Source organism: Phodopus roborovskii, unplaced genomic scaffold, assembly GCF_943737965.1.
Source record: "Phodopus roborovskii unplaced genomic scaffold, PHOROB, whole genome shotgun sequence".
In the NCBI taxonomy this organism is placed as follows: Eukaryota; Metazoa; Chordata; class Mammalia; order Rodentia; family Cricetidae; genus Phodopus; species Phodopus roborovskii.
Window position 1 is genome coordinate 73,988 of NW_026126627.1, and position 13,972 is coordinate 87,959.

General features: G+C 40.4%; 1 protein-coding gene across 1 annotated transcript in view; it reads left to right on the plus strand.

The window, feature by feature from the left end:
* The first annotated feature begins 223 nt into the window (after positions 1-223).
* The window catches only part of Rrn3 (RRN3 homolog, RNA polymerase I transcription factor), a 28,913-nt gene continuing 15,164 nt past the window's right edge, over positions 224-13,972 (plus strand). The window contains exons 1-10 of the mRNA XM_051206679.1: positions 224-352; positions 1,360-1,465; positions 2,557-2,613; positions 7,124-7,213; positions 7,303-7,432; positions 7,909-7,968; positions 8,667-8,730; positions 9,738-9,807; positions 10,525-10,623; positions 12,770-12,859. Coding sequence (XP_051062636.1) covers positions 270-352; positions 1,360-1,465; positions 2,557-2,613; positions 7,124-7,213; positions 7,303-7,432; positions 7,909-7,968; positions 8,667-8,730; positions 9,738-9,807; positions 10,525-10,623; positions 12,770-12,859 — 849 coding nt within the window. The 5' untranslated portion in view covers positions 224-269. The remainder of the gene's footprint in view (positions 353-1,359; positions 1,466-2,556; positions 2,614-7,123; positions 7,214-7,302; positions 7,433-7,908; positions 7,969-8,666; positions 8,731-9,737; positions 9,808-10,524; positions 10,624-12,769; positions 12,860-13,972) is intronic.

Below are 13,972 nucleotides of genomic sequence, written 5' to 3' on the forward strand. Positions count from 1 at the left end.
ATCCTCCCGCCTGCACCTCCAGAGGCCAGGGTTACAGGTGCACGCCACCATTGCAGGATTCTCTCTGAAGACGGTTTTGGGAAACCGTGCCACTGACTGGGCTCGGCTCGCATAGGCTGGGGCTCTGCGGCCGGCCTTCTGCGGCGGTAGCTTTGCTCTCCTTACGTGGGCCGTGATTGGCTGGAGGCAGGAGCTCCAGCGCCACTTCCGGGGCGGACTGGAGGTCGAGGCTCAGGCGGCCGGCGCTGCGCTTGCGCTGCTCTGGTCAGATGGCGGCACCCCTGCTCCACACGCGCTTGCTCGGAGATGTGGCGCCTGCGACCTCTGCCACGCTGGGCACGTCCGGGACTGGGTAAGAACCAGGCGGCCTAACCCTGCGGGTCCGGGGCTCGGGCGTGCTGAGGGGTCATGCCGGCTTGGGCCGGTGCGTAGGAGCCTCCCTCGGGTATCGACAGCGAGGGCAAGGGCGCTGAGCTAGTGAGTCTCGCCCGTTCATTGTCTTCCACTCACTCTTGCGGCGCCCTGGTGGGACTCTAGGCCTGCGGTCTGAGTCTGTCTTCCCTTCCTTGGCCTAGATGCGTATGGCATTCCCTGGGCTTTTGGATTTCTGAGTGAATGCTGTCAGTGGTAATAAACTGAATTGTAAAGTTTTGTTTCTGGAGCAATGAGCAGGAAATCCAGTTTAAATGTCCCACATGTAAAAACCAGTATAAAATATTTGGGGTTTAATCTTTAGATTCTGTTTAAGTGAAGGGAACCTTGTAAAGCACTTAGCATGCTGACAATTATTTATGAAATGTGTACTTAGCTGTGTGAACTAAGTGTTCGGGTATCAGTGCTATGGAGAGTAACACTGCGGCACTTCTGGCCGAGAATGCCTCTGGTATTTGGGCTTCAGCCTGGTATATATTTGGGAAGAGTGTTTCTAACATTGTAACAAGTGAAATGGAACCAGCTTGACGGGTTTGAGGAAGAAAGGGACCGAGAGTTAGGCAAGGCCCAGTTAAATAGGATCTTACAGAGTTAATGTGAGAATTTGGAGTCTCTTTCCCATCTCTTTCTCTTAAAAAAAAAATAATAATAATTTTGAGATAAAATCTCTCTATGTAGCCTAGGTTGACCTGAACTCCTGGATTCTGCCTCAGACCCCAAGTGTTGGTTTTTCAAGATGTATATTTCCCCATTAGGAGTTTGAGTTGGGATTCTTATTTTTAGTACCATGAGGATAGTTTTACTGAGTGAAGAATCGATTGGTGGGGTAAGATTGGGAAACAGGATGCCATTTAAGAAACAAAATGATGTTGGTTCAGTAATGTTCACTGTTTTTCTCAGTCATTAATTTAATAACTGGTTCTTCAGGCTTTCGGATATGCTTGCATTAGAGAGTGATTTCTTCAATTCTCCCCCAAGAAAAACTGTTCGGTTTGGTGGAACTGTGACAGAAGTCTTACTGAAATACAAAAAGGTATGAGGAGATACTCTATGGGGTTTGACTTGGCTTAGTCAGAATACAGAAGGTATTACACTGAAAAGCAGATTACCAAGACCTTAGGCTCCTCCTGAGTGCCCCCCACAAACAACCACAAACATAGTAAACATAGTAAAATGAACTTTATTGGGTGTGTGTGTGTTTAGTTCTCAGTGATGGGGATTGTATCTGGGACCTTGACCATAACAGGAAAACACTTCCAGTTGAGCTCCTTTAATAGCCTAAAAATAAATTTTACTCTGGGCTTGGTAAGCAATTGGAGATAGAGGCAAGTGGGTATCTATGAATTTGAGACCAGCCACCGCTACACAGCCTCAGTCTAAACCGGTGGTTCTCATCCTTCATAAGACTGCAACCTTTTAATACAGTTCCTCATGTTATAGTGACCCCCAACCATAAAATTATTTTCTTTGCTACTTTGTAACCATAATTTTGCTGCTGTTATGAATAGTAATGCAAATATCTGTGTTTTCTGGATCTTTGGCGACCCCTGTGAAAAGGTATTCAATCCCTGAAGAGATTGTGATCTAGTCTAAACGGATGGGGGAATGGAGGGAGGGAAATATTTTTAGATACTATATTGAAATAGAATATTTAGTGATATGTATGATACTGTAAGTTAAAAAGTAGTCAAAACAAGATTGTTGAGGCTTAATGCCTTAAAGTGCTGTATATAGTAACTTTGAAAACTTTAGCAAGTGCTAAAATTAAATATTAGAACAATTTTTGTTTACTTACTTTTTAAAAATTATTTATCTTTTATGTACATTGGTGTTTTGCCTGCATGTATGTCTGTGTGAGGGTGTTGGATCCCCTGAAACAGGAGTAAACTACAGGCAAATGTGAGCTGCCATGTAGGTGCTGGGAATTGAACTCTGGTACGAGGAATTGAACCTTGATCCTCTGGAAGAGCAGCCAGTGCTCTTAACTGCTGATTATTGTGAGTGATGTGTAGAAGTACCACAGGTCCTTTTGCAATTCCATGAGATATCAAGACATAATAAAAATTCTGTTGATATTTAAAGGAAACCATAGTAATTGTACTTTAATTTCTTCTCTTTGTTCAGGGTGAGACAAATGACTTAGAGTTGTTGAAGAACCAGCTCTCAGACCCTGACATAAAGGTAATTTTAAAAATTGTCTTTATCACTTTTAATTATGTATTTTGCATGTGTGCACACCTGTGCATGCTACAGCAGGTGTCAAGGGCAGGGGAAAGTTTGTGGGAGTTAGCTCTGTCTTTCTACCTTGTGGGTCTCTAGGCTTGACCCCAGGCTGTCATCCTTGTACCAATGGTCCTGGTCTGTTCTCTCAAACTTGCTTTCTATGATTCCATCTTATTAGCTCAGGGTTTCTCAACCAGGAGCAATTTTCCCCTCTAGCAGACATTAAACAATGGCTAGAAATACTTTTGGTTGTCAAAAATGGTGGGGGGGATACTTCCAGCATCTAGTGATTAGATAACAGGCTTCCCCTGCCCTCTCCCTACCCTTGGTGACTTAAAGGGGTGGACTAGAGAGATAGCTAATGGTTGAGAGCACTTGGTGTTCTTTCAGATGACTCAGATTCTGTTCCCAGCACCCACATGGCAGCTAACAACCATCTGTAGCTATTTCAGGGGATATGATACCATACCCTCCTCTGGGCTCTGCAGTCTCTCTTGCGTGCACATGGTACATATACATGCATGCAGACAAAGCACTCATAACCATAAAATAAAAATAAATCTTGAAAGAAGAGAGAATGAGGGCAGAACCAAGAAAACTCAATGAGTTGAAAATCCAAGATGCCTCAGGACAGCCTCCAACCTGAGATAAGTACTTGTCATTAGTTGTGATTGTTCCTCTTCATGGTCTGCACACCCCCATTCCTCCTGTCTTATTTACATTTAAGTCAGTTTATTGTTGCTCAAATGACTTGACAAAAGTTACCAGTAATGATGTTTTTGTCCCCAATAATTTTTTTGTTTTGTTCTTTCTTGAGATACCGAGTCTCTCTACATAGCCCTGATTGTTTCGAAACTCACTATATAGACCAGGCTGGCCTCAAATGAGAGAGATCCTTTTGTCTCAGCATACTAAATTAAAGCTGTGTGCCATCGTGCCTGGCTTTCCCCAGTAATTTCTCACATGCTCATCTCAGTACCATTTGACAGCATCCTATCATTTAGCAATTGTTGGTTACCCATTTAAAATCTTCACTTTTGTGATCTTTCTGTCTTCTCATTCATTACTTTATTCACTTTATTGGTAGGTAAGTTCTTTGTTTTAGATATTATTTTTTGATAGGGTGTTTTGTTTTGGGTGTTTTTTTTTTTTTTTTTTTTTGAGGTAGTTTGTTTATAGGACAAACTCTATAGTCCTAGCTGTCTTGCTCTGTAGATCAGGCTAGCCTTGAAGTCAATCCACCTACCTTTCCCTCCTGAGTACTGGGATTAAAGATGTGCACCACCACCAACCAACCTTTTAATATGTTCTTAACTTTGGTATTGAGTGGGTTTTTTATTTTGTTTTTTGTGTATGAGTGTTTTGCTTGCATATATGTGTGTGCATGCCAGGTACTGATGGAGATCAGAAGTTGTGAATAGCTATGTGGGTGCTGGAAACTGAATCCAGGCCCTTTGGAGCAGTAATACATACTCTTAACCACTAAGCCACCTCTCCAGCCCAGCCCTCAATTAAAAAAAAAAAAAAAAAAAAAAATTAAGCTCTGGATTTTTTTTTTTAATTTGGTTCATTTTAGTTAATAGAGTCTTCGTGTGTGATTGCTGTAGGCTTTGGAAATTATGTGTATCTTAGTAACTCCTAAAGGTGTGTGTTATAGCTCCTGTGGACCCCAGACTTGCTTCCTACCTGTTCACTGTGTCTACCAGAATTGTTAATATGCTCTGTTATGGCCGGCCAATCACTTTGATCTCCTCCCCAAACTGACTTCTCTGCAGCCTTCTCTATGTCAAATTGATTTATTGCTTACCCAATTCTTGATTTAGGGACCTTGTAGTCTTTCTGTACTTTCTCACCTTCATTCATTCATGATGGAGCAAAAAAAAAAAAAAAATTATGTAGGACTTTGTTGGTCTTAGCAAGTCTAAATTCTTCTAGTGACTCTTTACTTTTTATATCCTGCCATGCTCTGTCTTCTTTCCTGTAGATATTCTCTGAACAGTGAAGTCTGACTCATCTTTCCACAGGACATACCTAGGCATGTCATCACTTACTTAAAAACTTCATGTCTGTAGAAGAATAGAGATTAACCTTTAGTACAGCTGGTAACATTCTTTACTATGCTTAGTCTTACGAGACACTTCATTCTCTGAGTTTGCCACCTGTATGTCTTTAAGTGTCTTTTCTTTGTGGCTGGAGGTCTTCTTTAATACTGTTTGAATACTAGTTCTGACAATATTTCTTCCTTCCCAAGGGTGAGTTCATTTTTTGTTTTTGTTTTTTCTTATTTTACATATTGATCCCAGTTCCCTGTCTCCTTCTTTCCCTCTCTCTTTCCCTCCCTCCCTCTCTCCCATGCCCCCTGACCACCCTACCATCCCACCCCATCCCCACTCCACAGGGAGGGCGATGCCTTCCAGGAGGGGTCAACAAAATCTGTCAAGTCTTTGGAGTAGCGACTAGGCCCTCTCTCCTGCCTCTAGGTTTAGGGAGTATCCCTCCATGGGGAATGTGTTCCCAAAGTTCTTTCTTTCACCAGGGATACATCCTGGTTCCACTGTCAGAGGTCCCTTAGACTGCTCAGGCCTTCTAACTGAGACTCATGTAAGGGTGAGTTCTTGTATTTGTACTTTAGTGCCATCTATAAAATGGAGCTCATTAGTGCCTGCTGTGTGGGGTGCTTGTAGCAATAAATTAATTAACATATGATAAAATCTCAGAACACTGCCTGGTACACAGTGAATGTCCTATCTGTTTATTGCTACTACTATAATCTATAAATGCTCAATCTCAGATCCTGATGAAATGTCAGCTTTCTCTGGTGTTTCCTTCATTGAGTCCTTTCCCAGATATCAGTAGGTCTTTCTAATTATATATCCAGCATACGTGACCTCTGTGATTCTTCTTTGCTCCCAGAGTTATCTTTTGGCTTACTCACTATATATATGCAGGGGCCATACTGATTTACTTTCCGTTTTCTGGGAATGTGCTTTCTCTCCATAAGGAATATTACCCTTTAAGATCACCTGAATTAAGTATTCAAGCTTTCTTGACCTTTACCTTCTTTCTTTTGTGTTGCACTCTACTTTATGTGAGCAGGTTCTCACTCTGAACCTGATGCTGAGGCTAGAAGTCAGAGCTTGTACCTAGCCCTTAGCAGGTCCTTTAAGAACAATGTGAGCTCTTAACTTCCAAACCATCTTTCCAGCCTTGCCCCTTTTTTGTGTCATTTAATAAGTTTTGTGATTTTTGTTGTGCTGGGGATTAAAAGTGGGGCCTTGTGCATTGCTAAACCAGCACTTGTTTATTGATCTGCAGATTCTTGGCACAGTAAAGATCATAGCAGTTGTGTCTGCTTTTTCAGAGTGCTGCATGTAATCTGCTCCTAATCAAAGCTCACCACTGACTCAGCAAACCCTGACTATGTTCTTGTAGTTCTAATTTTTTCAATGTTGGGGATTGAAAATTAGGATGTAATAAGCATGCTGGGAAAGAGCTCTAGCACAGTCCAGTCTTTGTTTTTTTTGGAGATAATGTTAGCTACGGTGTAGTCTTCCCTCAAATTTGAGATCTTCCTCCCTCTACTTCTGAAGGTTGGAGATACAGACGGGTGCCACTGTGCCTGCAGCTGATTGGCTTTTTTATTAAAAGCTTCCATTTTTAATTGAACATACATGCAGCAGTGTGCATGTGGAAGTGGAGGACCACTTGTGGGTTCGGATATTTAAAAATTTATTATATGTGTATAGGTATTTTCCCTAAGTATATATCTGGACACAGTGTACATGCCTGGTGCCTAAAAAAACAGGGGGGGCCTAGTGGTGGTGGTGGTGGTGCATGCCTTTAATCCCAGCATTTGAGAGGCACAGACAGTCAGATTTCTGTGAGCTTGAGGCCAGCCTGGTCTGCAGAGTGAGCTCCAGGACAGCCAGGGCTACACAGAGAAACCCTGAACTTGAAGGGGGGGATGGGAGGGAAGGAGCATGTTGGATCCCCTGGAAATGGAATTACAGATGGTGAGAATTGATCCTGTGTCCTCTGGAAGAACAACCAGTGCTCTTGACTGCTGAGCCAGCTCTCTAGTCCCTGTACTGGCTTCTTGCCTTCAATATTTACATGGCTTCTAGTGATCAGACTCAAGTTACCTAGCTTGTACAGGAAGTGCTAAGCATCAAATCCAGGGTCTCCCAAAATGGTGGAAAGAACACTGTCACTGTCCTACACTTAGCCCTTTGTTTTAATATGTATATAAGCCAGGTCTGTCTATAACTCAGTATATAACTCAGAACTTGAATTTACAGCCTTGGCTGCTCACATGCTGAGATTACAGGAGTGCACATCCTTGACCAGACTCTCTATCATATCTTAGTGGAGCATATTTGTTTTTCTGAGTTTAAATATATTATACAGTAGATCCATTACTTTTCTGTAACCTTAAACAGTTTATGATTTTTCTTTGTTTTAACTTAAGGATGACCAGATCATTAACTGGCTGCTGGAATTTCGCTCTTCTGTCATGTACTTGACAAAAGACTTTGAGCAACTTATAAACATTATATTGGTAAGTTCACTGACCAGCAGATAGTTTAGTACTTTGAAAACAGTATATATCTGTGACACTTTTGCATTGTCTTCCTCTCCCATCTCTAGAGATTGCCTTGGTTGAAGAGAAGTCAGACAGTGGTGGAGGAGTATTTGGCTTTTCTTGGTAATCTTGTGTCGGCACAGACTGTCTTCCTTAGACCATGCCTCAGTATGATTGCTTCTCATTTTGTGCCTCGTAAGTAGTAATCCTTTCCTTTGAAAGTGAATTCCCTTCTTCCTCTCCCTTCCTTTTCTCTTGCTTCTCTGCCCTTCCCTTCCTTGTTCTAAAGACAGTAGTTAGTAGGGCTCACAGTTGTGGTCTAATGTCATGATGACACTTTTGATGGCTGCTACTGTGCTTGCAGAGCCCTGTGATTGCACAGGGTATCATAGGCAGAAAGTATGTCTGTTGATGTCACTTACTTTATTTTTTTGGTGTGTGTGCTTTTTCTGCATGTATGTATATGTGCCTTGTGTACAATGTCCAAAGAGGCTGAAAAGGGTGTCAGATCCTTTTGTATTTGAGTTCAAAGGCATTTGTAAGCCATCGTGTGGGTGTTGGGAATTTGCTCCTTTAGAAGAGCCACTGCTCTTAACCACTAAGCCATCTTTCCAGCCACCACTGCCTTTAAATTTTTCTATACCTTAACAAATTTTCTTTTTCCTCCAAAGCCCGAGTGATCATTAAAGAAGGTGGTGTAGATGTTTCAGATTCTGATGACGAAGATGACAGTAAGTATAAAAAGAAGTGCTAAAGCATTGGACATGGCCTTAGGTTTGAAAATGTATCCTAAATGATGTCTCACCACTTATTCCCAGGAGACAACAAAAATGATAGCTTTTGGTTTTTTGAAACAGGGAGGGTCTCACTATGTAGCCTGGCTGCTTGGAGCTCACTATGTAGACCAGGCTGGCCTTGAACTCAGGAGAGATGCACTAACCTCTTCCTTTGTGTGCTGAGATTAAAGGTGTGTATCACCACACCTGGGTTTATAGATTTTTTTTTTTTTTTTTTTTTTTTTTTTTTGACACATTCATGGTGTGCAGTAACCACCTTAAGTTTGTTTCTAAATTAAATAGTAACCTTCTTTTGGAGACAGGGCCTTATATATCCTTGAACTGGCCTTGAATTTATGTAGCTGAAGAGGACCTTAATTAGTGATCCTCTCGCCCCTACTTCCTGAATTCTGGGGTTATAAGAGTGTACTGCCCGGTTTGTTTGTTTGGTTGGTTGGTTTTTCAGGACAGGGTTTCTTTGTGTAACAGCCCTAGCTGTCCTGGAACTCACTCTGTAGACCAGGCTGGCCTCGAACCCAGAAATCTGCCTGCCTCTGGCACCCCCGCCCCCCCCCCCCGAGTTTTGGTTAGAAACTTTAGGAATTTTGCAGTTTTTAGTTTTGATGTTCATACTTTCATATTTTTCCTTGTAGATCTTCCTTCAATTTTTGACACATGCCATAGAGCCTTGCAAATAATAACAAGATATGTCCCATCGTGAGTATTCTTTTGTTGATTTTGAATTATGATGTTTAGTTTAATAGCATGGGGCTTAGTTCTAGTAGGTCACCTGCTTGTAATATATGCACACAGCTTTGAAAGGAAGAGAGAGATGAAGGAAGAGTAGATTACAGAGTGTTAATAGCATTAAAAACTTCGTTGTATTGCTATTTCAATTGTACTGATAAAACATGTTGAAAATTTTTTCTGTTTTTTATTCATTATGTTTGTTATTTTAATTTGTATTGTCTTATTTATTTAAAGATTTAATTTGTGTGTGGGTGTAGGAACAGATGCTGAAGTATGCCATGGTTCTGGTTAGAGGACATCTATTAGTAGTTTCCATTCTACCACTTTACCTTGTAGCTGGAGCTCAAACTCAGATGCCAGGCCTGAGGGCAAATGTCTTCCCTCTGAGTTATGTCAGGCCTGTTTAACTATTTAACATAATTAGTTTACACATAATACTTATACCTTGCTTTGCTTTTGTGTAGACGGTGGCGTTTTGCTTTATCTTCAACAGATGTGATATTCAAATACTTTGACTGAGAACCTGTATGTACACTGTCATATGGATAAAATCCAGTTATCAAAAAAGCAGAAGACTTGTGGGTTTCTTTGGCAGTATAGAATATTACTGATACTTTTATTAACTGGGGAAAAGTATATGTGGAACCTCAACAGTTGGGAAGGTAGAGGCAGGAGGATCAGGCATTTAGGCTCATCCTTGGCTACACACAGTGTAATACTAGCCTGGGCTACGTAAGACCCTGCCTTAATCAAAAATACCAAGTTAATGATGCTTTGCCTCTTTAAATAATATACGTATGTACTGATACATGTTCTTAAACTAAAGTCTATTAATCTTTAGATTTTTCTTTGAAACTCCCTTGATTTGGGCCTTTAACTGCTTGAGGTAGGGTTCCTTTTTTTCCTCTTATGTCCTTATTGTTCTTAGAAAGTCCAATTAACATGGATTGGATATTTTTTTTTTTTTCTAATAGGACACCATGGTTTCTAATGCCGATATTGGTAGACAAATTTCCATTTGTGAGAAAATCAGAGAGAACATTGGTAAGAAATCTTTCATGGAAATATTTTTTTGTGACTTTATTGTAGATGTTGTTGTTGTTGTTGTTATCATCATCATCATCTTTAAAAATGCCTTTCTGGATTTTTAAACTCAAGGCTCCACTGTGGTGTATGTAGGCCTGTGATCTTGACAGTTGGGAAGTTTGAGGCAAGCCTGAGTTACAGTGTGAAACCATATCTCCCCCCCAAAAAAAAAATCAAACATTTCTCATATTCTTTTCTTCATGTTGTTATATTTCCTGAAACAGGGTCTTAATCTGTGCCCTGAGCTGGCCTCAATGCCTTCTAAGTGCTGGGATTATAATTGTGAGCTACTACTCCTGGTGTCTGATTCCTTTCCTGAAATATTTTTTGGTTGAATGCTTACTTGGGAGGCTGCATATATAGTTCAGTGGCAGAGTGCTTACGTATCATGCACAACCTCCTGGGTTTAATTCCCCCCCCCACCACAGATGAATAAATTAAAGGAAAAATAAAAAAACGCTAGAGTTACCAGAAGGTAATAGTATATTACTAAGTAGAAACATTTGCTGGGGGGATGATTAGATTAATTATATGGAGGTTTTTGAACAGTGCAGTTTCTGAACTGAGAGTTCCTTTTCTATTCATGTATTTAAAGTAAACCTTGTGTAATTGAAGTTTTGCTTATTCCTGAAATACTGTGCTGAATTCTTTATCTTATCATGTCTCATACTTTAGGAATGCTATGTTCATAACTTACTAAGGATAAGTGTGTATTTTCCAACTTTGAGGCATGAAATTCTGGAGCTTATTATTGAAAAGTTACTCAAGTTAGATGTAAGTATTGGATCACCTGTATGTTTTCTTTGTTTTCACTTATGGATTATAATTCCATAATCTCAGGAAGTGACACTATTAAGAGTTGTGGTTTTGTTGGAATGGGTATGGCCTTGTTGAAGGAAGTGTATCATAAGAGTTGCCATAGTCATGGTGTCTCATAGCAATAGAAACCCAAAATAAGATAAATAACAACAGGGGAAAACGATCCAGTTATTTACTTCATTCTAGTTATACTTCTTGAATTTCATCTATTTTCTGATAATTGTAAACAGTTTAGTCTTACAGCAGGGGCAGGCATACACAGTCATACAAAGACATAGGAGCTATGAACTGGACTGTTACTGTAGTTTTTTTTCTTATCCCATTAGGTCCAACAGCTGCTTTAGCCCCAAACAAGCACACAGATGCTATATTAATTATTAACCTGTTAGCCAGTGGCTAGGGCTTCTTACTGGCTAGCTCTGTCTTAATTATTAACCTATAACTGCTCATCTATGTATTTCTACTTTGCCTTATATTACTGGATGCATCCTATTCCATGACATTTCTTTCTGGTGGGCTCTCTGTCTACCTTTCCCAGAATTCTCGTCTCCTAGTCCCGCCTGTCTTCCAGCCTCTATTGGCTATTGGCCAAACTCTTTTTTTCATCAATAAGAGAAATATAAATATAAAGAAGACTTTTTCTCTCTTTCTTCTTTCCTTTCCTTTTTTCTTCCTTTCTTTCTGGGGGTTTCTGTAGCTCTGGATAGCCTTGAATTTTAGATCCTCTGTCTCAGTCTCCCTAGTGTTGGGATTACTGTTATGTGCTACCATATAGGCTGACAAAAACACTGTAGGGAGCAGAGAGATGGAAAGAGGTAGATTTAGGAAGAGCTAGAAGTTGTATATTCTGATATTGTTTTCTTGGTGTTACATCCTGTCTAGCTGCATACATAAACCCTGTGAAGTCTCTTACATTCTGAAGGGATATTTTAAATTATGTCTGCAAAGATCATGCATAGGCAGTAAGAATAGTTACAATTTGAATAATATGACCACGTATATATGACGTGTGTAACTTGGTTTTTGAAAGAGGTGGAATGAATGTCATTGTGTTGAGCCTGATGATAGTGTCACATCACACCTCTGTTAGGTACACTGGTAAAGGGCTTGCCTTACAATGTTTCAACTTCTTTATGTGGTATTTTGTACCACTGTTATGTTGTAGCACTTTATGAGATGCTGATGGCTCCCTTTAAAATATATAAAAGTAAGCTGGATGTGGTAATGCAAACCTTTCATCCCAGCCCTCAGGAGGCAGAGGCATCTCTGTGAGTTTGAGGTCAGCGTGGTGTACAAAGTGAGTTCAGTGACAGTCGGGGCAATGTAGAGAGACCCTGTCTAAAAATCAAACAACGTATATAGCAGGCTTTCTTGTGGGCCATCAAATAGCTCCCAAATCATGACACAGAGACTTAATAGTTATGAATTCTCCACCTTAGCTCTTATTTTTCTTTTTTGTTTTGTTTTTCAACAATGTTTTCTTTATTTACAAGTTAGAAACAAGAGAAAGAAAAGATAGTTCAGGGAGACAAATGGAGACGTGAATAAAATCCCCAGGCCCCAAATGGAGGCTGGATCGAGAACTTAGCTCTTATTTTAATCTGTTTCTCTTCATCTACATTTTGTCTTGGGGCTTTTTACCTGTCGATTTCCTCTCTCTTTCCGCTCCCCTTCCCTCTTCTTTCTTCCAATATATCTTACTTTCCTGCTGTCTGCCTGGCTTCTGGCCCTGGGCATATCGAGTTCCTCTCTTTCTCCCTATCTCCTCCCCTCTTCCCTTTTGCCTATATTTCTCCTCCTATTTATTTTCTCTCCCTGCCTACTTATTGACTGTTAGGCTTTTTCTTAGAACAATTGGGTGCCTTTGGCAATCAAAGTGAAATGAATGCAACATACCTTTACATAATTAAAAAATGCAGCACAAACAAATGTAATACACTTTTACGCAGTTAAAGTAATATTCATTCCACAGCATAAATAAATGTAAAACATCTTTGCCTAGTTAAAGTAATATTTCACAACAATAGTATATATAGTAGATTAATTTTTACTACAAAAAGCTGCATTTTTAACTGCTTTCATTTATGTTTTTATGATATAGGTGAGTGTATCCCGCCAGGATATTGAAGATGCTGAAGAGGCAGCAGCTCAGACTTGTGGGACAGATACCACAGAAGGATTGTTTAATATGGTCAGCACCTTGTTGTTCTGATGTTGATTTTTATCTTGTGTTTTGATTCTTGTCCTAAACAGAAGTATACATTGAAGTCCATCATTTCAGTGTGGAAAGACACAGATAATGGCTTAAAGCCTTTAATAGGCTTAAAGCCTTTTTCAAGGCTTTCTGTTAGAACAGTGGAGGGACTGGAAGAGTAGCTGTGTTGGAAAAGTGCTTTCCTTTACATATACGGACCTAAGTTTGACTCCTAGAACCCAGAGGAAAATGTTGGGTGGTAATATGCGTTCAGAATCCCAGCACTAGTGAGGCACAGGCAGGAGTACCCTTGGACAGTCTAGGGTAATTGTTAGTGAGAGACCCTTTCTTGGAGGTGGACAGCATTTCTAAGAAAGAACAAACCAAGCAGCCTGTGGCCTCCACATGTATGGGCACATGTGTGTCTCCTAGCATACTTGTGGTAATACATAAATGAAATAGTTTAACAAACTTAAGACTGCCTCCTTAAATAAGTATGTTGTGGGTTTACAGGTTTGTGATACCTTGCTCAGTGCTGACATGGTATTTATTGCTTATAAATGGTTTATGTCCAAAGCTTAAAGATTGATTTTTGGGGAGATTGTTTCACTTTCATGCTTTTTTTTTTCCCCATTGTTTCCTTAAATCACAAGCATCTGTGAGGAAACAGCAAGCAGAGTGTGTCCCAGTTTAGTGTTTTGCCAGTTAGATTCCTTAAAGTAGTCACTCTAATTGGAAGGGATGTGTGATATGGAGCTCGACTGCCCAGAGTTTGAGTTGAGTTGAGGTATTCTTGAAGCTAGGCATTAGAGAACAAGAAAGTTGGGGTGAAGCTAAGTGAGTGCCTGTTTTCTTGGATGTGGCAGGAAGTAGCTGTGCCTTAGACAGCTTTCTGGAATCTGTACTCACCATGTAGATTCTGGAGATGAGACTCCGGTCACTAGGATTGGTGGAAAACACCTTTACTCACTGAGAATCCTGCTGGCTCTATGCCTTTTTTTGACTCCGTGGCATTGGTTCTGAGGTTGTGACTGGAGAAGCTATGAGTTGTTGACAGCGCAGCAGCTGGTGACTCAGCTCCAACAGTGCAGCTACAGAAGTCACCAAGAT